This window comes from Ursus arctos, unplaced genomic scaffold (assembly GCF_023065955.2).
Source record: "Ursus arctos isolate Adak ecotype North America unplaced genomic scaffold, UrsArc2.0 scaffold_32, whole genome shotgun sequence".
Taxonomy (NCBI): Eukaryota; Metazoa; Chordata; class Mammalia; order Carnivora; family Ursidae; genus Ursus; species Ursus arctos.
Window position 1 is genome coordinate 17,396,425 of NW_026623008.1, and position 24,768 is coordinate 17,421,192.

Below are 24,768 nucleotides of genomic sequence, written 5' to 3' on the forward strand. Positions count from 1 at the left end.
CGCTCTCTCTCTGTCAAATAAATAAAGAAAATCTTTAAAAAAATAAAAAATTAAAAAATTAAACACACATACATATTGGGGCACCTGGGTGGCTCAGTGGTTTAAGCATCTGCCTTCTGCTCAGGTCATGATTCCGGGGTCCTGGAATCAAGCCTTGTGTTGGGCTCCCTGCTCAGCGGGAGTCTGCTTCTCCCTCTGCCTCTGCTCCTACCCCAACCCCACTTGTTCTTGCTCGTAAATAAATAAATAAATAAAATCTTTAAAAAATATCCACATACACACATAGAGAAAAAAGTCTTAAATGATGCGATTACAGTATGAAAATATCAGTGGAATTACCTCTGGGGGGGGTAGTAGAATTACAGGTGGTTTTTATTTTCTTTCTTTTGCTCAGTTCTTATAAGCAATGGATTATTTTATATTAAGGAAAGGCAAGGTTACTGAACAAAACAAAAAGGCATAAGGAAGTGCTGTTGTCCTGCGACTGCACTTCCTCTCCCTTTGACCGACTTCCTCCTCTTCAAACACGCTGGGGAAGGTAGCCTGTCCTGCAAGACGTTTGTGACAACTGCAGCTCACCACAGGTTCACCTTAAAGATCCTTCTAGGGCTCTGGTTCTGCACATTGGCATTATCCAGTATTATTCTTCAGGTGTGCTCCTGTTTGGGACTGAAAAGGACAGACTCAAGTCAGGGCGAGGTGAGCCATTGGCACCATCTTTGAAAACCCCTAACCCCTAAACCTAACCCCAAGCCTAACTCTAACCCTAACCTGTTGCATGGAGAAGAGTCTAGCCCCCTTTTATAGAACTACCTCCAAACAGGAAAACCAGGGCGGCACTGGGGGCACATATTAAGGAGGAAAATTCTTTTGGTTTAAGGAAAGAGCTCTCAGGATGATAGCGCGGTTGACTTCAGGATGGGCTGCTCTCGGTTGCTGGGGTGTTCGGTGAATGGCTGACACCACTACTAGATGTTCTATGATAACTCCATTCTCTGGTCTTTAAAATACAACGGTTCTTGTCTTCTCAGGGAGGGAGAAAACATTCTGAGAGCAAAGAGCACCCCTTGTATTTTTCCGTACCCTGCACGTGGCTGAATTGAGCACTATCCAGCCCTGAATTGACTTCTGTAGCTGCAGTGTCACCCTGCTGACTCTCTCTGGCTCTGATTTAGCCAGAAAACGGCATATGTTTGCTATCTGGTAAATTTCTCCAACGCACCGAGCGTCATCTTGCCTGTGAGCCTTTGCCCGAGCTGTATCGATGCCTGGAATACCCTCTCCACCCCCTTTTCCTATCTAATTCCTGTTCATTCTTCAGACCTCTTCTCAAACTCACTTCCTCCAGGAAGCCTTCCCAGTGTGAGCCTCTCACCGGGTTGGGTTAGGAGCCCCAGCTCTGTGCTCCCCTGGCCTCCTGAATCTCATCCATCCTCGTGTGTCGTACATCGGGTTTGTTTCCCCCTTTGCTGACTATGGGGGCAAAAGGTGTAACTTGCTCTCCTTGATATCTCAGCATCTACCATGAGCTGGCAGAAAGCAGGTGCCCGGTCATACTTGCTGAATGGGTGACTATGCTGGGGGGAGCTGGCCAGTCCTAAGCGGTAGAGAAAGCACATCCTAAAATGACAAATACTCAGGAATGTGACCTGCTTCTGTCCCTTCTTTCAACACCCAGGGGTGTCAGAACCTGTTTTGCAGAAGCAAGAACACCAGAGGGCGGTGGGGCGTGTGCTGGGGGAGGGGAGAGGGCCCTTGGTTGATAACTCAGCAGTGAGAGAGCCTGAAAGGGGTCCCAGATTGTTCATGGGTGGTGAGAGCAAGGAACTAAGCCCTGGCAGCCCATCCCCAAATCTCTTCTTACAGAAGAGCCTGAGAATCAGACTCACTCTGGAGTCTCTGGCTCCAAGCCCGGGCTGTGTCAATCAGGGGCATTGACTTAGTGTTCCAGGTGGAGAGCCTGGGTCTGCTCCCAAACCCGCACCTGACTGCAGGTGACCTTGGTGGGTCTTGCCTCCTCTCTGGGCCTCAGTTTCTTTGTTTGTAAAGGAGGCTCGATCTAGAAGTCCTCTAAGGGCCCTTGGAGTTTGAGCGGTCACTTTGGGGTTGGAATCCTCCCCCGACATCCCAGAATTCCCTTCATGGTGACTGACAGTGACACAAACACAAATTCAGCTCCACGTTCATTGACGCTGCTTATAATTTCAGCTCTCCCTCAGGGTGAGGAATTCCCGAAGCTTATTACATGCTTAGAAGACCATGCTTCTTCAATCAAAACATTAGGAGATCTATATCTCATGCTAGAATTGGGGGTCCACTTTCATATGTGCCCCAGGAGCCAGGAAATGAATAGAATGTGGGCTTTGGGGAGATAGACCCAGGTTCGAATTCCCGCTCTGCCACTGAAACTGAGGGGTGCAGGTGGCTTAATCTCTGACCCCCAGCTTCCTCATCTGCAAAAGGGAAGCGAGAATCTCTACTCCTCAGTGTTATTGGGAGGATTAAACATGCCTATGTCTCTAGACGGTTTCTGAGGAGGAGCTCTCATGGGAGTCTCCTGTTACAAAATGAGGAATCAAAGACCAAGGGAAGTCCTTTAAAAACCTTTGCAGACACCTGGACACCTGCATGTCTGGGTGTGGGGATAGCAGGAGTGATACAAGTTCTCTTAGAAGTTTGAGATGCCCATAGTTTCTGAGGCCAAATTCCAAGGGATAGGAGAAGTGCGGGCATTGCAACCTACAGATTCCGCATTGCGGCTGGATTCACGTTATTTGGATGCGGTTGGGGGAAGCATTCCGTGACGGCCTGGAGATCCGAGATAGAAATTGGGGTGCGGGGAGTCTGAGCCCCTACTGGAATCTGGCCACTGATATGTCTACATAGTGCCCCGAGAAGCCGAGGCTTGCCGTGGGGTGAAATATGCTTTGCCAGAACGGAGGGGACTCACCCTGGAGGCATTGACACCTGGACAGGGGCCTTCCCCCACCTGCTGATGGTTTGTCCCACCAAGGCAGGGCCCCGAGATATTCTTACCTTGAGATCCCTGCCTCCTCCTCCTCGCCCACTTAGAGAGGCAGTGAAGGGGGGAAAAGAACCCCAAACTTTTGATAATGTATAAAAAGCTGTTAGGGTGCCTGGGTGGCTCAGTTGTTAAGCGTCTGCCTTCGGCTCAGGGTGTGATCCCAGCGTTCTGGGATCGAGCCCCACATCAGGCTCCTCCGCTGGGAGCCTGCTTCTTCCTCTCCCACTCCCCCTGCTTGTGTTCCTTCTCTCGCTGGCTGTCTCTCTCTGTCAAATAAATAAATAAAATCTTTAAAAAAAAAAAAGCTGTCAACCCTCTGCATTTTGTATCATCGTGTGCCAAGGGGTGGGGCTGTCTGGGCTGGAGTAGGTCCTGGGGCCAACCAGTGTCTCTTGAGTAATGGACTCATGGAACTGACTCACTCATTTAGATATAATTTCTGGTCTTTTTTTTTTAAACCCCAAAACTCTCATCACATTAACCCCACTTGGTGCACACAGTGAAGGAGTTCAAGGAAGCTGCGAGCAAATAGCCATGGATCAAGTCCTAAAGGATGGGAAATAAGAAGTTACAGTTAGGGGGTAAAGGTACTGTTTTGTCTCCCACTTCTGCTCCCTTCCTCACCATTTTACTCACTGAGTGGCACTGATCCCCCTGTGCCCCCGGCCCCAGCAGATGCTGGGCTGAGGGAGGACAGTTATTCACAGGCGACAGGAATTTGGGATCTGGGATGGTGTCATCTAATATGCAAAATTTCTGGCCGCCTTATATGTAACTCAGCCATAGCCAGCCCCTTACTGACTCCAGTTCATAGATCAATTCACTTGTTCATTCCTTCATTAATTTATCCAATACCAAGCTCCCACCCTATGCCAGGTGCTGGTGTGAGAAGGAAAACAGTCCCTTCCCTCAAGGAGTTCTCAGGATGTAACACCCCGTACCCTAACCCTCCTCTCTCCCAGCTCCAGGAATCTGTGCAATCCAGCAGCCCTGCTAAGCCACCACTGGCCAGAAGTGGGCAGCAAACAGTCCAAGAGACCCTCCAAAGGTGACCCAGCATCAGGGGGCAGGGTAGGTGATTGGGATCACTTGGAGAGGAACTTCTGCCCAGTTTTCTGGGCAGGACCTACTGCACATCCATTCAAGGGTCAGATGCTCCAACCTGACCACGAGCTGTAATAGTCACGGTCTCTGTGAACTGGTGAGGATCTTCGGTTACAAGAAACAGGCAGCCCGGGAGCTGATTTAAAACTACGTTGCTGGGAAGCCGGGGACAGGGCTGCAGCTGGGCCTCAGGAATGGAAGGGAGCCAGGGTTTATCACTTCTCATCTCAGCAGCTCGCGTGGCTGCCTCATTCTTGTTTCTTCTGTGCACTGTGCTTTCCTGCTCCTCGGAGAGGGAAATGGGGCCACAGCAGGTTGGAACTTACCTGTTCTAGATCGAGGCAGCCGAGACTTCTGAATTCCCCAGAGAGGGACTTCTGCATTGGCTAAGCTTGGGTCTAGCTCCTGGCCCTGGTAAATGACGATCTGCAGGCCGTGCTGGTCAGTTACCAGGTGGTCCTGGGAGAGTCACTGGAATCTGGGAGCTTCTTCTCAGCAGAGATCTACTGGAATGAGTTCGGGTTTGCAAGGCCAGCCGCGGAGGATGCTCTGTTATCCTTCCCGGGACCATTGTTGCAATAGGGTGAGATGTCAGGGTAGTGGGCACAGCTTGGGCCTCAGTGTAGCTGGTGGCCCGGCTGTTCTTCCCCCGCCCCCACGGCACTCATCTTTCTCACACACTCAACCTGATGGATTCCAACAGCACAGATCGCGGACTTGCACGGCGTGGCGGCCCTCTGCACAGGACTGACAGGCTGGGTGGATACATTCCCCAACTCCTGCTCCTGGCCAAATAAACCTGGAGAGTCCCACACTGAACCCCTTTTGCCCAGAGTTGCTCAGCAACATGTTTGATCATGTACCTGGACAGGCTGCCTTCCCTCCCTGGCTGGCTTCCCACTCCCCTATTGGTGCTTTCTGGAATCACAGCACTGCTTTATATCCCTGAATTCTGGTCTCTGGGTCTGCTGCTGGGGACCCAACGCAAGACCCTTGTGGTCTAAGAGCTAGATGAATGGGAAGGAGATTTTGAGAAACAAGAGCACACACATCTCCATGCAATCCTGCCGTTTTCTCTAAAAATAGAGCTTTTTATTTAGAACAACTTAGGGTAAATACCCGAGACCATTAGGAAATTATGTTAAATATGATATCAACATAGGACAAAATTAGACATGGATACAAATACCTAAGAACAATGCATGATCTCAGGGCGCTAAAGAATCATAATATTGCTTTAGCATTGGGCATCCCCCGCACATCCTTCCCGCTGGCCCCACGGCTCATGCTGGGCGCCTCCCGGCCGCTACTATGTGCAGGGGGAGGCTCTGCAAGCAGCTAAGTGCTGAGCATACCTGACAAGTTATGATCCTGAGTATCATGCTCTTTCTTAATGCTTCCCATGGCTTTTTGTTAGTGACTTAATGAGGATGAAGGAGCTGGCATTGAGAATTATTAAAAAGCTCAGCCACTCTCAGAAATGAAGCTCTGAAAACAATGCTTAAAAAATAACAAGTTAAAAAAAATAGCATGGTTTAGGAAAAGAGAGAAAGTGGTTCCTTCATAGAGGCCTAAGACAATAGTGATGGCAGCTTTTAGTTTTTCACAACTACTTCCATGAAGCCGCTCAGCTGGGTCCCAGAGGGAACGGTGGCATGCTGAGTTTCTTCTTTGTGCTTAGGGATGTGGGCAAGCCTCAGCCCCTGTGGACATGCGCACGTGTGAGCGTGTGTGCGTGCGTGCATGCGTGCGCATGGGTGCTGAGTCCCAGCAGTGGTGAAGGCCTCTTGCCAGCTTTGTGCTTCTGGAAATCCTTGCTGAGACCGGCACTTTGTTGACATGGCCAAGGGCACAGGGGTTGGCCCAGCTGGCCAGAGACCAAAGATCTCACCCTTAGGGACATACATAGCGAGCTGACATTTCTTCGTTTGAAATGAAAGACAGGTACTCAATTAACCAAGTGGCTTGCTGATTTCTTGAGCAGAGGAGTCCCCGAGCACAGCCTCACACGGAAGGGAGGCCATGGGGGTACACCAGGGCTCAGGGAGGCCGCTCTGGTTGAAGTGGGGGATACTTTGGCCCACTGTGGCCCCTGAAATTGAGACTACTCCCATGAAACCCAAGACCTTTTGGGAATGTGGCTTGAGAACCCCTGGAGCAGATGCCCTTTTCCAGATCTTTCATTTCATGGTAAACCTTCATGTTGCCTTCAAAACACCACAGCTCTGTGGGTAAAATGGCTATGAAGATGCTTTCTTCACAAATGGAGAAATGTTAAGTGCTGGCAGTTAAATGGCAGGGCCGAGGTCACAGAACCATGATGGTTCAGATCCCAGCCACAAAATGACAAAAATCTTGGTCCCTGTGGTTGAAAACTCAGCTCTGCTCGCCCATGCACTGGTGGGTATAGGTTAACAAGGCAGTTTTTTGAGAACACCCTTCACCACCCCCAGGTAAGGACAGTAGGAGCTCTGACCATACCGACTCCATCTTTGGCCCTCCATCTTGTTCATGTTCGCTGCATGACCTCTCTTGAGGCTATGTGTTCTGAGCCCTTGGAGATTAATATACATACCTTAGTAATGCCCACCAGGGCCAGGATGGGGGGGAGGTATGTTTTGGCCTCCCATGAACCTGTTAGAGATAACAGTCTTTCCCCTTCCTGACACACCTGTGGGGCCACAGGGTCTAAGGAAAGGTTAGCTGTCAATGAGGTGCGCTCCAGCCCTCTGAGGTGTGTGCGAACCCTCTGACCTCACTACAACGCCCTTCTGAGCGTCCCCTGGCTCTAGGACACTTGTGGACTTTTGCCGAATAACTATGCCTCTGCACGGATTACCCTCCGTCCAATCCCCCCGTCAGTGCGTCACCCTGAATAAAACTCTGTGTAAACTGTATGCAGTGGCCGGGTTCATTTCCAGTCTCAAAGTGCCTTCTCAATTTGGGGGATACTTTACTGCTTCTCCCCCACCTTTTCACATACCCGCTGCCAGAAGACACTGGATTCTCACAGCTGGAAGGGAAAATGGGACTTCTTCATAATTGAAGAGTCTAAAGTGCTGTCTAAAACAGGGATCACAGGCCCAGGAGGCCAATTCTCTGCTGGGCTGCAACCCCGACCCCAACAAATCGGACCCCTGGAAGGTGGATTATTTGGTTCCTTCTTTTCTGGGAAAGGGGAGAGGGGTCAGGGTCCCTCTTGGCTGGGCTCTGGCTTCTGAGAGTGCAGTTTCCCGAGCAGGAGGAGAGAGGAAGTGAAGGTAGGAGGCAGGAGGTAGATTAGAGGTGAGGCCAGATGAAAGGTGAACGCTAGTTGCTCACAGTTTAGGGGTCACAGTTTAAGATGCCCAGCAGTCCTCTCAGAGCCTGGGAGGCTGGAGAATCCTACCAGCCACCATGCAGAGAGCATGAGGGATGTGACAGGCACCATTCTACACATCTCACTCTTGGGACCCTCAGCTGCAGGTGAGAAAACCCAGGGACAGTGAAGGAAGGTGGCTTACCCAAAGTCACATGACTGGTAAATGGCTGAGCTGGGATTTGAACCCAGGTCGTCTGACCATAAAAGCTGTGTAATTCCATGAGTCAGAGGCTGGGATTTGAATAATGACTACCATTTCCTTCCTCTCCAACATCCCCTGCTTCCTAGATTTTTCTTTACTGGGGCCCACCCTAGAGGACTCATAAACCAGGAGGCTGAGACCTGGGGGAGGGGGAGCTCAGCAGGTGCCGGAGAAAGGCGTGACATTGATAAAGATGGGCTCCAAATTTCCTTCCTCCAGATCCAGATGGCCCCCTGCGGATGCGAGCCCTTGGTGTCCACTGTGACCTGACTTCACCTGTTTCATGTTGTCCAGGGATGATTTTTCTAACTGGCCTGTCACCCCAAAGGCAGGGGAGTGATGCGACACCCAGACAACCTCTGATCTCAGCCCATTCTTGTCTCCACCCCTCCTGGAGCTCAGCCCAAAGCCAGTGAGTCAAAAAGGATGGGGTAGCTTCTTACTGCTCAAGCCAATTGACAATGACTCTGGGGTTCCCAAAATGCTGCAAGAACCCTCTGCAGCCTCAGCGGTGATGCTCCCAGGCTCTCAAGTCTTGGTGGCATCTCGGGTCCTAGGAAAGCTCAGTGGACCAGTCTTGGAGGGAGGCTGGGGAACAACTCACCTGGCCATGTAATGTCCCAGTGTCCCACCTCCAACCTCAGTCTTCCGCAGGCTCCCAGCCCCCCAATTGCCAGGACTGTCATCCTCAGTTTCTGCTTCCCTCCCTCTTCCCCATCCTTCTCCTCCTTCCTCCTCCTCTTCCTCTTCAGGGCTGCTGTCCCAGCAAAAGGTCAGTGTGTGAAGAGAAACTGGGGGCTCTCCAGGGACCAGTTTCAGCCCTGGTGATGTAGAGCCCCAGCTGGCCCAGGAGGAGAGGTCATCTTTCAGGGCATCTTCCGGGAAACTTACATCCTTGGAGAATTCAAGCAGTGGGAGAGGCTCCTGACACCCATCCCCACCCGGCCGTTGGCCTAGCGTCTTCTTGGCCAGATAGCAAGAGGACCCAGGCTCATCCCAGGGGGAGGAGCCCCCCGTGCTGGCCCAGCTTCTGTCTGAAGCATCCGTAGCAGAGGAGCCTTCGACCTGGACAGGAGGACTACAGGTGCCGCCTGCCTCAGAGTGCCCCGGGATCTTGTGCTCCTGCCCTAGGAAGGGGGGTGGTTCAAGGTAGGGCTGAAAGCTGATGTTGTCATCTGTGTCCTCGTCCTCGTCCTCGTCCTCCTCCTCCTTCTCAGCATTGTTCTTCTCTGATCCTGCCTGGACAGTGGCTGGGGTCCTGACTCCAGGGCTTGGCCTGACCCTTCTGGTCAGTTCCTTTTGTGGACAGAGGATCAACGTATCTGGGCACTCGGGGTCACTGGGCTGAAAGGTTGCCACGGGGTATCTGCATCCAGAAAAGTCCTGATTTGGGAAGGGGAGAAAAGAACAGAAAATTCAGGCTTTCCTGAAGCATGGCTTTCCCTAGCAACAGACCCTGAGACAAGGATTCAAATGTAAGTCGTTCTTTTGGGAAGTGATCCCAGGAAACACCAGTAAGGGAGAACTCAGTGGGGCTGGGGAGAGCCACCAAGAGAGGCTATCATCAGGCAAGTTATCCCCAGGGCAGCTGGGAGCCAGTGCAGCCCACGCACCTCAGGGTGCCACTGGGTGAGGGGTGGAAAGGGTGGCAGCAATGCTGGTTTCCGGGCCAGCCACATGCATGGGTGCAGTGGACACCAGAGGCCAGAAGAAGCCCCCTGGGGCAGGTGCTGGCTGCTGGAAGTTCAGCGGTGACTTTCCACGTACTGAGCAGGTGGCGGGGTGCGGCCGAGCACAGAAATGTCTAACATAGAGGTTGTAGTTCAGTTGAAATTTCCCTGCTGGTCCCAGAGCTAGGGACTTCGAAAACACTCCGGTGTGGCAGATACTCAGAACTGGTCCTCAAAGCCATCCTGACCCGAGGGCCCACTGAGCCGCATCTTATGGCCTAGCCGCCCTTGGCAGGCCTTCATTTGAACAAATCGGACCCATCTGATCTTTCCAGGCTTCCCTGTGCTCCAGCTTCTAAGGGAGTGAGCCAGCAGACAAGTGAGGAGATTCTGGGGTCAGCCTGGGCAAGACTCACTCTTGGTTAAACTGTGAACTAAGTGTTGGGATCCTTCTAAGATTTCCCCTTTTGGCACCACCCTCTCCCCTTCCCCCATCTGAGCATATCTTCCGAGTCCCAAAGCTGGGGGCTCTGCTCTTGGCACCTGACAAATCCATAGCAGAGATGAAGTTATTTCATTATGGGGACTTAAGGCACTTCTCCCTCCCAGGTATATTTGCCATTTGAATTAGGTGCCAAAGGAATGAATTACTAATGGTGGAAAATTAGACATGAAGATAGGAGATGTTTGCAGTCTGGACTATCTTGATAGTCTATCTGACTCATGTCTTTAAGTCCAGCCCCACTTCCTTATTCTTCAATAACCCTCCCTCTCTGTTGCACACGCCCACACTTGCCATACCAGGGCCCTCGGCGTCTTCGCCCGCTGAAACCAGGGGTTCTCTCTGAAGCTCTTCCAGATCACATAGCCTATGGCAATGACCAACAGCAGGGGAAGCAGAAGTGGTAGCAGCACCAGGAATACCCAGGGGGCTCCTAAGTAAGGAAAAATAAGAACGACAGAACCACGGGGCACCTGGTGGCTCAGTCTGTTGAGTGTCTGACTCTTGGTTTTGGCTCAGGTAGTGATCCTTTCAGGGTCCTGGGATCGTGCTCAGTGGGGAGTCTGCTTGAAAGATTCCTCCCTCTGTCCTCCCTCCCCCCACCCCAGCTTGTGCCTGCTCTCTCACTCTCAAATAAATAAATATTTGGCAAAAAAAAAAAAAAAAAAAAAGAACTACAGAAACAATGACCAGGGCTCCCATCTATAACGGTATATGTGCTGTGGGCTTCGCACGCACTATCCCGTGTAATCCTCATAAGAGTAAACCCATCCTACAGACTATGGAAACCAAGATTCAGAGAGGTGATATAAGCTCCCCAAAGACACACAGTAAGTGCGGTGGAGCTGGGATTTTAATTGAGGTGAGTCTGTCTGTAGACTCATGCCCTGAACCACCATAGGATGGAGAGAACATGTCCCGGTGGGGGGGACGTCCCCACCTCTGTATCACTTGGCACTCACCTGGGGCCTCCAGGAAGAAGCAGGTAGGCTTGGAGAACTCGCTGTATTTAGGATCCCCGAAGGTGTAGATGGTTCTGGCACTGAGGCAATAGTGTCCACTGGCGGCTGGCTGCAGGGGGATGTGGACTGGCTGGCCGCGGGGAGTGACGGGAAATCGCGTCTGTTTGGAGAGACAGCAGAGGTGGGCAGAGCAGCTGTGGGGGCAGGATAGGGTGGGGGCGGGAGGATACGCCAGTGACTCCCGCATCTTCTCCCCCCGCCCCCGCATTCCAGTTTAAGCATTAGGGAGCAACATTGTTGCTTTCTTCTCCACTGAGTCTTGAAGCAGAGATGGTGTGCGCTCAAAAGCAGTCCTGCCGCTCCGGGTCCCCCTTGTGTGCACCCCCCCCAGGGCCTGCGGGTCCCCATTTTGAAGGGCAGATTCCTCAGGCTTCCTGCCCTCAGGGGGGTAGGGGGCGTCATCCAGTCATTACCGACCCAGAAAACTCCAGGGCTGCCCTGCCCAGTCCAGTAGCCCTTGGTCTGAACTGAGATGGGCTCTGAGCATTAAATACACACTGGCTTTCAAAGACTGTGTGAAAAAAGAACGCAAAACATGCCCGGGACTTTTATATTATTTACATGTTGAAATGATGACATTTTACTGGATGAAATAAAATATATTATTAAAATCAAATGAACTTGTTTCTTTTACATAGTTTAGTGAGGAACGTTTAGAATGACACACGTGGCTCCCCCTGTATTTCTACCGGGCAGCGCTGGTCTAGCCTGTTCGTGGTGCTCTTGGAGGCAGGGACCATGTCGGAAGAAGATGTAGGGTCCAGAGTACATATGCAGGCGGTCAGGAGTGTGAATGTTGGCCGGTTCAGTGAAAGAAAGAAGGAATAAGAGCAGGGGTCAGTAAACCACAGCCCATGGGTCAGATCTGGCCTGCCGTCTTTTTCTGCACACAGCATTTCCCTGGAACATGGCTATGCCCGTTTATTGACCCATTGTCTGTGATTTCTTTCGTGAGTTAGAGGCAGAGTCCACAAGCTGCGACAGACCACGTGACCCTCAAAATAAGAAAACATTTGCTATCTGGCGCTTTACAGAAAACGTTTGCCAACCCCTGCCATCAGTCGATATGCACAGACACACACACGTGCCTACATGAGAAACAAGTCCGAAACGGGGTATTTGTGGTAGTCTCTGGGCGCTTTTACTTTCCTTCCTAGAATGTACCAGCGCTTTCTGATTTTTTTTGGTAATGAGTCCAGCGGTTCGGCAAGCGGGCCTCCTAGAGCCTATCATACTTCAATCAGATTTCACTGAACAAAAGGGTTTCATAATTTAAGAATATATATTTTGGGTAGAAAACAGGTGTGCTGTTACTACCTATAATGTGTAGGGGCAGGATGTCCTATGCTTGGCCTCTTAGGTGGAGAAGGGCAGGCGTGGGCTGTAGGCCAATCATACTGCACAGAGTCAAGGGATGACTGCCAGGAGTGAGAGGGCTTCCTGGAGGAGGTGTGCAGAAAGTAGGGAGGGTGAGACATACTGGGGTTTGGTGGGGCAGTGGGGGAGGGAGGTCCAGCCTGGGGGTTAGGAAAGGGGCTTCTTACCTTGTTCCGGATTCCCTCCTTCCAAAAATCCACCTCATACTTCAGATCCGGTGGGGGCATGCAGTGGGGCAGCTGGTAGGTGGCATTGATGCTCAGAATCTCCTCTGTCCGAGTGACCACCAGGACAGGTGGGGCTGGCTCCACTGGCAGAAAGAGATTGGGACCGGTCAGCATCCATCCCCCTGCCTCCACCCCCCCCAGCAGGCCTGCCCCCCACCCTGCTCCCGTGCCCCCACCCCCCAGCCCAGAGAACACTCCTGGAAAGGGAAAGTGGCTCTAGTGTTTGTCAAGGACCTACTATGCGTCAAGAGCCTTAAAGCCATTTTATTTCAGCTCCGCAGTGACCCCGAAAGGGAGACACCACTATTCTCATCGTCCAGAAGGGCAAACTGAGATTAGAGAGGTGGAATGAACAGGCCAGGCTCACAGCTCACCTGTCTTTCCTCCTCCTGCCCCTTGCACCTGGGTGCCCTCACGTACCACTGGTCTGTCTGAATCCCGCCCCCTTGTATCAGCTTCTGACAGCCGCTGACACATCACCACACACGGGTGGCTTAAAACAACACGCACACGTTCTTTCCCAGTTCTGTAGGTCAGAGTCCAGTGGACACTGATAACATATTAAGCCCTGAGCAGGCAGCTGGAGGGAATGAGGATCTTGACCTCCAGGAGTTGAGGGAAATGAGGGGGCAATGAGATATGCAAACTACCAAGACTCAAGAGAGCAAATGAGCAGGGTCACAGCCGAGGGCGGAAAAAGGCAGGAAGGCTCCTTCCGGCTTGGGGTGTGCTGTGGGAGAGTCAGGAGAGCTTCAGGGAGGAGGAGGCAGACACAAAATTAATAATAATAAAAAAGTAACCTCCTCACTGCATCTTTCCTTCTATCCTGATCTCTTCTCCCTGTTCCCCCAAGTATTGGTTCATCCTTCACTCTTCTAGCCTGCCTGGCTGCCTGCCTGCCCATCCTTCCTTTCTTTCTTTCTTTTTTTTTTTTTTTAAAGATTTTATTTATTTATTCGACAGAGATAGAGACAGCCAGCGAGAGAGGGAACACAAGCAGGGGGAATGGGAGAGGAAGAAGCAGGCTCCCAGCGGAGGAGCCCGATGTGGGACTCGATCCCGGTACGCCGGGATCACACCCTGAGCCGAAGGCAGACGCTTTAACGACTGCGCTACCCAGGCGCCCCCCTTCCTTTCTTTCTAACCAACACTCCTTCCTTTCTTCCTGTTCCTTTAGACTGTTTTCCTATCTTTAGGCTAGCTAACCCCCTACTTCCTTACCCTCCGTCCTCCCCACCCATCCATTCTTCTTTACTTTCCATACATTGTTGCTTCTTGTCCTCCCTCCCTTCCTTCCTCCTGTCCTTCCATCTTGTCCCTCTTCCCAGCCTTCTATCTACCCAAGAATCCCTCCAGCTCCCTTTCCTTCCTCTCCTTCAGCTTCCCATCCACACATGCTTCCTTTCTAGTTAGCATGTGTCTTTCCAGGTAGCCTTCTTCCCCTCTGCCATGTCCTCCTGCACCCCCTCCATGCTGCCTTTCTTCTTACCCATCCATTCTTCTCCCCTTCTTATCTATCCACCCAGCCAGCTTCTCCTACCCCGGTCAGCTCTTCTTCCTCTCGGCTACCCTCCCTGGACGATTTCATTCAAGCCCTTCCTCCTCTCTCTCCAAGCCTTATTCTGCTCTCAAATATTTTGAGAAGACTGGGCAGCAAGTTCCAGATCTCAGCTCCGTGAGGCTATTGTCTGAGTATTTCTCTTCTCCTTCTTTTTTTTTTTTTTTAAAGATTTTATTTATTTATTTGACAGAGATAGAGACAGCCAGTGAGAGAGGGAACACAGCAGGGGGAGTGGGAGAGGAAGAAGCAGGCCCATAGCAGAGGAGCCTGATGTGGGGCTCGATCCCAGAATGCCGGGATCACGCCCTGAGCCGAAGGCAGACGCTTAACCGCTGTGCCACCCAGGCGCCCCTTCTCTTCTCCTTCTTACCACCCCACCTCACTCTTGGTCTGGTCCAGCACCATGACCAAGATTAAAAAGATCCAGATTCTCCTTCCACCTCCACCCCTTATTAGCTGTATGTCCTGGCAAGTTCCTTCACTTTTGTGAATTGTACTTTGTTTATTTTTTAGAAAATGGGTTGATGAAAAGAAACCCCACAGTTTTGTCATTAGGATTAGAAATAAAATATACTGGGAAAAGAAAAGTGCTCTCCTGGTTCAGTGTTAACACTGGTGATTTCTGAATGTGGTACGTGTGGGGAATGCTTTCCTCTCCATTTTTCTCTCCTTCTCTCCCCCGCCCCAATTTCTACAGTGTAGAGAAGTTACTTTTGAAACTGGAATTTAAAAAAAAAATTGTTTCTTTTTTTAAAAAAGATTTTATTTATGTATTTGAGAGACAGAGAGCACAAGTGGGGGGGTGAGGAGGGGCAGAGGGAGAGGGAGAAGCAGACTCCCCACTGAGCAGGGAGCCCGATGTGGGGCTCAATCTCAGGACCCCAAGATCATGACCTGAGCCGGAGGCAGATGCTTAACTGACTGAGCCACCCAGGCGCCCCCCCCCCACCAAAATTGTTTCTTAAAGAGAATTTGAACATAAAAAGTAGGAATAAGTATATAAACTGCCTTGTATAGTTCACGACTAAGGTGTTCACTGGAAGATGAAGAACGTCACGGGAGGAGGTGCAAATGGGCTTGCTGGTGCCGGTGGAAGTCCCCTAACCCCCTGCCACGAAGCCAGGCTACACGCGGCTGTCCTCTGCTTTGGGGAGGTGGGAGACGGTGGCCAGGACAGCAGTGCCACTCAGACAAGTTCCTGGACAGGGAGTCTCCCACCAGGTCCCTTCGTCACAGACTTACCTTCAAAAAGGTAATCCAGGTACTTGGACTCCACCGAGGGGGACCTGGCGCTGGGAGAAACCGCCCATACACGGCCCTTGAACTTGTTGTACAGGTCTTGTTTCTCCAGGCACATCAAAGAACATGCCAGGTCTTTGGTTCCTGCACACTTCTTCACTTTTCGCCACCGTCTGGGGGTCGGAGCGCTGAGGGAGGAGACAGGAGAGCTTGGGCTGTGGACTCTGCCTTGGGGGCGAGGGAGCTTAGCAGACATGTGCTCCCTTGTCCCTCTATCTGCCCGATTGTCCATCCGTCTGTCTGTCCTACCAGCCAGCCATGGACTAGGACAGAATGAGAACAGTCTAGTTAGGAGCTTGGGCTCTGGAGAGAAGTAGGTGGTGGGATCCTGGCTCTGCTCCCCCCTAGCTCTGGGGCCTCAGCGGGTCAGCCTCCTCATCCTCCTGCCTCCCCAGGGCCACGTGGTGGCTGCTACTGCAGCCAGTTCCCATGTTCTTCATTCAGGCCTCTTGGGCTACCTGCTGCGTGCCAGGCATCGTACCGGATGCTGTGCGGTTCTTAGAGGGGACATGCAGGTCTGTGACAACAACCTTCTGACAACACCGGGGACCAGAGAAGGGACTTGCACACTGGGCGTTATTCTTGGGTAACTGGGAACACCTGACAGGTCCTGCCCTCGGGACCTTACATTCTGGTGGGAGGGGGAGAAAGGCAATCATCCCATCAGCGAGGTGAACCCAGGAGCGGGTAAGGACAGTGGTAATGGGGAATGTGGGAGGATACTTTCCAAAGGTGGCCCAGGAAAGGCGAGGAAGGTAGTATTGAGGCCTCAATGGCAAGGGAGCCAGGTGTAGCCCTGGGGGAAGGAATGGCAAAAGCAGAAGCCTGCAGTGGGAAGGAGCTTGAACTGTCCAGGAGAAAGCAAGGAGGCCAGCGTGGCGGCAGGCCAATGGACAAGGGAGGGAGAGGTGCCCATAGGCTAGAGAGGTGGGCGGAGGAGTGCGTGGGCACAGTAGGCGGGGCCTCCACATCTTGGTAAGGAGCTTGGATTTTATTCCAATTGTGCTAGGAAGCCACTGGAAGGTTCTGAATAGAGGGACGGAGATGACCTAATTTCTGTTTTTAAAAGATCACTCTCCAGGTGCCTGGGTGGCTCAGTTGGTTGAGCATCTGACTTTTGGTTTTGGCTCAGGTCACAATTTCAGGGTCACGAGATCGATTCCCACGTTGGGCTCTGCACTTAGTGGGGAGTCTGCTTGAGACTCTCTTCCTCTCCCACCTCGTCTGCCCATCTCCACTGGCTCTCATGCGTGTGCACTCTCTCTTTCTCTCAAATAAATAAATAAATCTTAATGAAAAAAAAGATCACTCTGATAAACGAGCTCGGAGGCTGCAGCAGTGGTCTAAGGGAGAATAGAGATGAGGACGGTGAGAAGGGACTGGACCGGGGATATATTTCGGAGGTAAAGCAGGTAGGACCTGCTCATGGATTGGATGTGGGACAAGAAGAGAGGAGAATTCACGGCTACTCCTGGATTTGGGGACCAAGAGATAGGTGAATGGAGGAGGCTGAGATGGGCATAGACAAAGAGAACAGATTTTTGGAAAGAACTCCTCTGTTTTGTTTCTTGGTAGAGTGTAGTATGTTAACACTAACAATAAAAAAAAAACCCAACCCTGGTGTAGTTATATTAATATGAGACAAAATATAGACTTTAAAGTCCAAAGAAATACTAAAGATGAGAAGAATCACCACAAAATGAGAAATGATTCCATTTGTCAGAAGATATAAAAATTCCCCCTTATACGTGCCTGCTAAGTAGTTACACCCTATACAGCAAAAATAGACAAAACTATAGGAAGAAATAGAAAATCCACAATCAAAATGAGAAATTTTTAATACACCTCACTCAGTAATTGATGATTGAACAAAGAAAAATAATCAGTAATTATGTAAAACACACAAAAATGAAAAACATAATTATCAAAGTTGGTCTAATGAACATAAATAGAACCCAACTGGTTGAGCCACACATGAACCATGAACAAAATATTAGCAAAAATATTAGCACATAGTCCTATTGGTTCAGGGCCCCACCCTTACAACCGCATTTACTCTTCATTACCTCTTGAAAGGCCCCATCTCCAAATACAGTCATGTGGGGGAGGGTTAGGGCTTCAACATATGAGTTTGCAGGTGTACGATTCAGTCCATGTCAGGGCTGTTATGAATTAAACTGGTATGAATGTTCACGTACACGTCTTTGTATGGACATATGTTTTCATTTCTCTTAAATAAAGCTTTAGGAGTAGAATTTGGGTTTTGGTAACTGAAGGTGGAAACTTAACAAGACACTGTCACGCTGATTTCCAGAGTGACTGTACATTCCCACCAACAATGCACGAGAGTTCTAGTTACTCCACGTGCTTGTCAACACTTAGTATTGTCTGTCCCTTTAATTTTAACCATTCTATTGGTGTGTGGTAGTGTTTCATTGTAGCTTTGATTTGCATTTGCCTGATGACTAAGGCTATTGAATATCTTTTTACGTGCTTTTCGGCCATTCGAATATCTTCCTTTGTGAAGTGACTATTCAAGTCTTTTTGGGTGATCTGTCTTCTTATTCTTGAGATGCAGGAGTTCTTTATCTATTTTGGATACTAGTCCTTTTCCATTGTATATATTGTGAATATTTTTTTTCTCAGTAGCTGGCCTTTTCATTTTCTTCAGGCTTTTTTTTTTTAAGAGTAAAAGTTTAAAATGTGGTGAAATCCAGTTTATTAGATATTATGGACTAAATTGTATTCCCCCCAAAATCACATGCTGAAGCCCTAACCCCCATGGGACTGTATAGGTCCTTGGAGATAGGGCCTTTCAAGAGGTAATGAGGATTAAATCCGGTCATAAGGGTGGGGTCCTAAACCAATAGGACTTATATTCTGTAAGGAATCGAAAGGGATACCAGGCATGTTCTCACACGGAGTAAAGGCCATGTGAGGACAGAGAGAGAAGGAAGTCATTTGCAAGCCAAGGAGAGAGGCCTCAGGAGAAAGCAAACCTGCTGATGCCTTGATTTTGGACTACCACCTTCTGGAACTGTGAGAAGTACATGTCTGTTGTTTAAGCCCCCCAGGCTATGGTACTTTGTCATGGTAGCCCTGGCAGACTAAGACAGATTTTGGTACCAAAAATGGGGTGCTAATGTAAGAAACAGTTAAAAATGTGGAAGTGGTTTTGCAACTGGGAAAATGGCTAGAGGTGGAAAGAGTTTTCAGGTGCATGCTAGAAATGCCCAGAGTACCCTGAAGAGACTGTTGGTAGGAAAATGGAGTCAAAGGTGGTTCTAGGAAGAGCTCAGATGCAAAGCGAAGAATGTCTTACTGGAAACTGGGGGAAAGGAGATCCTTATAAAGTCTCAAAGGACTTGGCTGAACTGTGTTTTGGTGTTTTGTGGGAAATAGAAGTTAAAAGCGATGAACTTGGATATTTAGGTGAGGAGATTTCTAGGCAAAGTGTTGAAGATGGGACCTGTTTTCTCCTTCCTGCTTATGGTAAAAGGAGAGGGGAGAGAGGCACGTAGAAAGGACTGTTAGGCAAAAAGGAACAAGAACTGGAAAATTCTCAGCCTATGCATATGGCAAAAAATGAGAAAGTAAGTTCTAGAAGGAACACCAAGGGTGAGGGTGTGGCTGGGAAGTTATTTGATAAGGAGATCATGCACAGGGACTCATGGACTTCATCAGCCATCTCAGTAGAAGCCAGGAACAGAGGTGGGATTAGAATTGTCTATCCATCCATCTACCTACCTACCTACTTACCTCCCTCCCTCACCTTGTCTACTGAAAAGATTGAAAGCAAGCGCTAAGTAGTGATCAACACAGCTAGCACACAGCTCGTGTTCTTTAAAACCATTTTCTACTAAATGGAGAAATGGCTGATTCAGGTTTTAGGTCAGGAATTGTGCAAATGAGCCTGGAACATCCTGGTAAAACAGCAATAAAATAATCAAAACTACTAGCGTCAAATAAAAGGACTCAGAAGCTAACTTGAAAGGATTTTCGCTGGCCAAAGGCGGGACAATTCAAGCTTTAATGAGTAGACAAGTTGCAATGGATTGAAGCCATCAGATATGTTTAAGTTCTTGAGTTCATAATGATAATAAAAAAACCAAAGCAATTGCCTTTGAGAGACAATAGGGAACCAATTCATGATCTTGAAAACTTGTGTGTGCGCACGCACGCACGCACACACACACACACACACACAATCAAGCATTTGTCCTGTCTTGCCTATCTGAATAGTACACTATCAAATGCTACAAGAGAGGAAGCATCTCTTTGTAAAATAATTCCACCTAACTAGTGAAAAGAATAATGCAATTAGAATATCATCATTTTAGAATCCTCACAGGTGTTTAAAAGGTGTAACAGAGAAGGACAACATCATAAAGGTCTGGAGGATGGACTTTCAAGTCTAATCAATCTGTCCCGGCTCCGCTGTTCCCAGCTCTGTGACTTGGAGCAAACTAGAATCTGGGGGCCTCCCTCTTCTGCCCTGCAGACGGCAGGTGCCACACCTCTCCTTGTGGGGTTGTGTGAGAATAAACATGTTTCATGTGTGGACACACAGCAAACACACAGTTCACATCAGGTGTGTCCTGACTCTTGATACATCTCTGTACATTCTTTCTTTTGAAAGCTCGCTGGGCATCTGCCCCTTTCCGAGATAGGCACCCCGACTCACATCTGGATGTTACAGAAGGAGGGACCAGGACAGAACAGGAAGCACATCAGCTTCGGGGTCAGACAGACTGGGGTTTTTCCTTCCAGCTCCATCCCTGGTTTCCTTGGGCAAATCATAGCACCTCTCCGAGCTCAGGTTCCTCGTCTCTAATGGGGGATGTGCAGGGCTCTGTTGACTTAGCGTCCGACTCCTGATTTCGGCTTAGGTCATGATCTCAGGGTGGTGGGGTTGAACACCATGTCGGGCTCCGTGCTCCCTTTGCTCTTCCCCCTGCTCTCACTCTCTTTCCCTCAAATAAATAAATAAACAAACAAAATCTTTTAAAAAATAAAATAAAATGGGGGCAATGCAGTGCCTGCCTGGGTCTACAGGGAGGAAAGAAGTGAAACGTTGACTCAAGATGTTGGCACCCAGCCTGGCCCAGGTGGGCCCTGCCCACTCGGCACTTCCCTCCCCTTCCGACTTCCTCCTCCTCACCCACCTAGATGAGTCCTCTTGACTATCTGCTTTCATCATCTTACTCTCCTAGCAAAGAACCTCAAGTGATTACCATCTATGTGCAAGGATGTCTGCTTCTGCTTTCAGATTTCTCTGGATTAGTCATGGCTCCCTGGGCTGCCGTGTTGAGAGGGACCTCAAGGCTTCATAGGGAAAAGGGTGATCCTATGGCAATGCCTACCACGGGTTTGCCCTCCTTTGTCAGCTGGAACAACTCCAAGCATGTCATTCAGGCCCTGGAGAATGCCCCCATTGTGCCCTTGTAGCTCTACCCCAACCTTGTTCCGATGCTTCTCGAAGATCTTCCCGAGCCCCGGCAGACCCAACACCTGCGTGCTGTGCCCTAATCAACATCATTCCCACCTCCAGACCTTTATCAACGCTCTCTCCAAACACCTGCCACCTGCGTCTCCCATGGGACATAGAGAACCAGGAAGCTGACCACACCCGGCGCAGCTGTCCCAGACACGCCCCTCCAGCCTCTGCCCACCTCTTCAGGCTCCCTAAACGCCAGACTGGAGGCTCCCGCCTACCTTTGATAGGCCACAAAATAGGTCACATTCTGGGAGTAGCCAGGCCCTGGGAGCCATGTCAGGTACACACTGAAGTTCCGGGAGAGCAGGGTCACGTTCCGGGGAGGGGCCAGACAGGGCTTCCCTGTGGGAGAGAAAGAGGTCATGAAGCCTGGAGCTCCTGGCTGGTCTTGACATAGGCCGCTTGGAGCTGAAGAGCAGTGTGGTGGGCAGTCAGGTGCTCGCTGAGCTGAGAACCAGGAGTCATCTGAGATAGCTAAAGCATAGGTGACATGAGGTAGGCTGGGAACCCAGGGTCAGGATTCCAACCACAGGCGTGCCACTGACTGCCTGTACCGCAGCCCCTTCCCCTCCCTAGGCCTCAGTGGCCCATCTGGCACCTGAGGGCTTCAGTGGAACACCTCCGAACAGGAACCATCTAACCGTCTACTGGATTTGCTGGACTCCAGGAGGGAACAGCCCTGAGGGTCTCAGGAGCAGGCACTCAGTTCCATTCTTAGCCATGTCCCTGGAGCTTGCCTGCCGTGGTCCCTGACCATGAGTAGATGCACAATAAATATTTGCTGAAGGAATGAATATTGTGATAATTTGGATTATTCCAAAGGCCTCCCAACTGGTCTCCCTGCTTCCAACCTTGTCCTTTCAGTCCATTCTCCACATAGCAGCAAGGGGGGAAATCAAAGTCAGATCATGTCGCTCTTCTGCTCGAAGAATTCTAATGGCTTTCCTTTCATTCAAGGTTAAATCCAAAGTCTTTATAATCCTGCTCCCCCCTCAAGACCTACCTAATCCCACCCACTGCTCTCCGTGTGCTCCCTGCTCTCCAGCCACACTGGCCTTTCTGCTGTTCCTAGAGCATGCCAGGCACGCCCCACCGCCAGGCCTTACCACCAGCTGTTCCCTCTGCCTGGACGGCTCCCCCTCCCTGGATCTCCATCAGGCTCATGCCTTTGCTTCTTTCACATCTCTGCTCAGATGTCACAGTCTCAGCGACACTTTTCCTGACGCCCCTCAAGGGAAACCACACTTTCCCTGACATCCCCTCCTCGACACCCTCCTCACTGCTCACCCTCATCTTTTGAAATATACATCTGATTACACCTCTCCCCAGTTCCATGCCCTTCCCTGGCCTTTGGAATAAAGTCCATGCTCCTTAGTGAGGTACATGACAGGCCATCTTGTCGACCCCTCCCTGATAGCTCCCCAGCGGGCTCACTGGGCTGCAGCCAATCTTGCTTCTTGTCCTTCTCAAACTACTACATTCTCTTGGGTGACTTTGAACCCAGGAGTCGTTGACTGCCTCGTGTTCACCATTCAGACTCTTTTTTTTTTTAACCATCTAATATTTAAAAGATTTGTTTTAAATGTCAATTCCCTAACATCTCGAAGTAGTGGTAGCGAGGGTGAGGGGGATGACAGTGATGATGATAGCAGCCAACCTGTATTGTGTCCTAACGATGTGTCAGGAGCCATGCTAAGGATGTCGTTGCATTTTCTTTGAATCCTTCCCATATCCCTAGGAGGTAGGTACTAACCGTGACCATTACATTAGAGATGAGGGAACAGAGGACTTCTCAGGTAATAAGTTGTAGAGTCGGAAGCCAAATCCAGGCCTAATAGCCAGCTCCAAATTCTGAGCTCTTGACCACACTTCCTCCTTGAGGTTCTCATGGGCCTGTTCAGCTTTATTCTTCCAACATCGATGAACCACTATTGGTCAATGACATCTGTGGACCACTGTGTGCCAGAAGTTTCAAAGAGGAATATAATCCATTCCTGCCCTTTAGGAGCCCAGGGTCCTGTGAGAATTCAGCTCTCTGAAGGGTCACACAGGTGGTGACAGAAATCCACACCAGTTACAGAATGGCGTGGGGGAGGGGCGGGGGCCAGTCTACTGATGGTTCACGGCACAGCTCCCACCCCTGGCCTTTTAACCCAAATATGGGTGCCGGCTTCCACCTCATCCTGTGACCCCTACTTGGACCTGGATCACTGGGGTGTAGATACTGTCACGGTCCCCAGCTTTCTAGCAGCCGAGCAGCAGAGGCCAAAGTCTGTCTGCAAACAGATTATAAGGTATTTTGTAGGCAGGACACACCCACAGGAGAAATAGCCGCTAGACCGATTACCATCTACTGCGCCTTCAAAGGGGGCGAGGCCCTGGTTTGGCACTTTATGCACAAAACCTCCTTCAGTCCTTAGGACACACCCACCGATGCAGTAGGTGTCATTCCGCTTCCACGGAGGGGCACTAGACTCAGAGACAGATGGTAAAAATGTGCCGGAGGCTGCACAGCCGGTTTGTGTGGGAGCCAAGATTCGAGCCTGGATCTGGCTGCGCTTCACCCTAAACTGTCACACGCCACAGTTTGTGTCGGGTGCGTTACATGTTCCTCAGGTAAAAGTGTAGCTAGGTCCAGACAGGAACACTATTGAGTCTGACGGTGAAACAGGGGGACAGAGGGTCCCCTCCCCACCCCCACATACACACAAGTGCACTGTCCTTTACCAGCTGCTGTAACAGTCACTGCTGTGGAGACGCCAGGGGCTCGGGCATCCCTGAGCTGACCCAGGAGGATGGGTGGGCTTGCTCCAGCTGCCCACCCCATCGGCCAAAGCTGGCCACACCTGCTTCAGCCTCAGTCTTCTCTTCCATGTGTCCCACCTGCGCTTTCCTTCTTGGGCAATTCCCCTGATTGCTCTGAGCCTCAGTTTCTCCATCTGAAAAGGGAGAAAATTCCCTACCTCATAGGACGGTTGGGTTGTACCACTTAAATAGGGGAATGTGGTGTCCAGCACAAAGAAGGTGCTCAAGAAATGTTGGCTTTTAATATCAGTATTACATTATGCCCAAGGACTCTTCTTGCTCTTAAATTGTTAGCCTAAGACTAGGAAGTCTAAGATTGGGGGCAATATTGGGACCTTCTCCTGACTGGTTGGGGTTTGGTGGTTGGGTCCTAGCCTGGGGTGTTTTGTACCCTGCTACCACCTTACTTACCAGTGGGGCCCAGAGAAAAAAGGTGGCTTGTTAGAGTAACAGCAGCGCACAGACTAAGCCCAGCTCCTTCCCCTCAGTCTGGGTGGTGCTTCTGAAACCGTCTGCGGGAGGAAGGGATGGGGGCTGCGCGGGATGGCAGGACTTCCCCTAATAGCGAGGATCCAGTGTCTTATGAAGGCAGGGGACAGTGCCTTTAGGAAACCTTAAGTAGCACTTTATAAAACAGCGCAGCTGCCTTTTAAACTGCCACTGTCTTTTCCTGTTCACCTGGAGTTGAAGTGGCATTAGGAAACTGGGTCAGTTTCGTCCCAGAAAGGAATTTCAAAGACTCTCCTCTGTGTCGTCCCAAGTCCCAGTTTAGAAGACAGAGCGTGGTGGGTGGGCGGGGACGATCGCACCTGCTCCGGGGCTGCGTGCAGGCTGCGGGCAGGCTGCGGTCACTTCCCTCCTTCCCGGAGCTCCGCCACCCGGGGTAGGCGCCCCGCGGCCCCCGCCCGCCCCGCGGCCCCCGCCCGCCCCGCGGCCCCGCGGCCCCCGCGCTTACCTAGAGTAGACTGCAGCAGGCACAGCAGTAGGGGGACCCACCGCCCGACCCCCGCCAGGCCGGCTCCAGCGCTGCCGGCCCGGTACGGCCGGGTCCCACCTCCCACCTCCGGGCTCACCGGCCCACAGGTTGCCGCTGCCGGCAGCCAATGGGAGGCCGAG

At 50.7% G+C, this 24,768-nt stretch overlaps 1 protein-coding gene across 1 annotated transcript; it reads right to left on the reverse strand.

The window, feature by feature from the left end:
* Positions 1-5,194: 5,194 nt before the first annotated feature.
* Positions 5,195-24,732, reverse strand: IFNLR1 (interferon lambda receptor 1). The gene is made up of 7 exons (XM_026516545.4): positions 24,608-24,732; positions 21,066-21,189; positions 15,294-15,478; positions 12,431-12,573; positions 10,827-10,986; positions 10,164-10,297; positions 5,195-9,075 (listed from the first exon to the last, which is right to left on the reverse strand). The coding sequence occupies exons 3-7, from the start codon at positions 15,406-15,408 to the stop codon at positions 8,293-8,295; spliced, it is 1,335 nt and encodes a 444-aa protein (XP_026372330.3). The 5' UTR covers positions 15,409-15,478; positions 21,066-21,189; positions 24,608-24,732; the 3' UTR covers positions 5,195-8,292.
* Between the last annotated feature and the right edge of the window lie 36 nt (positions 24,733-24,768).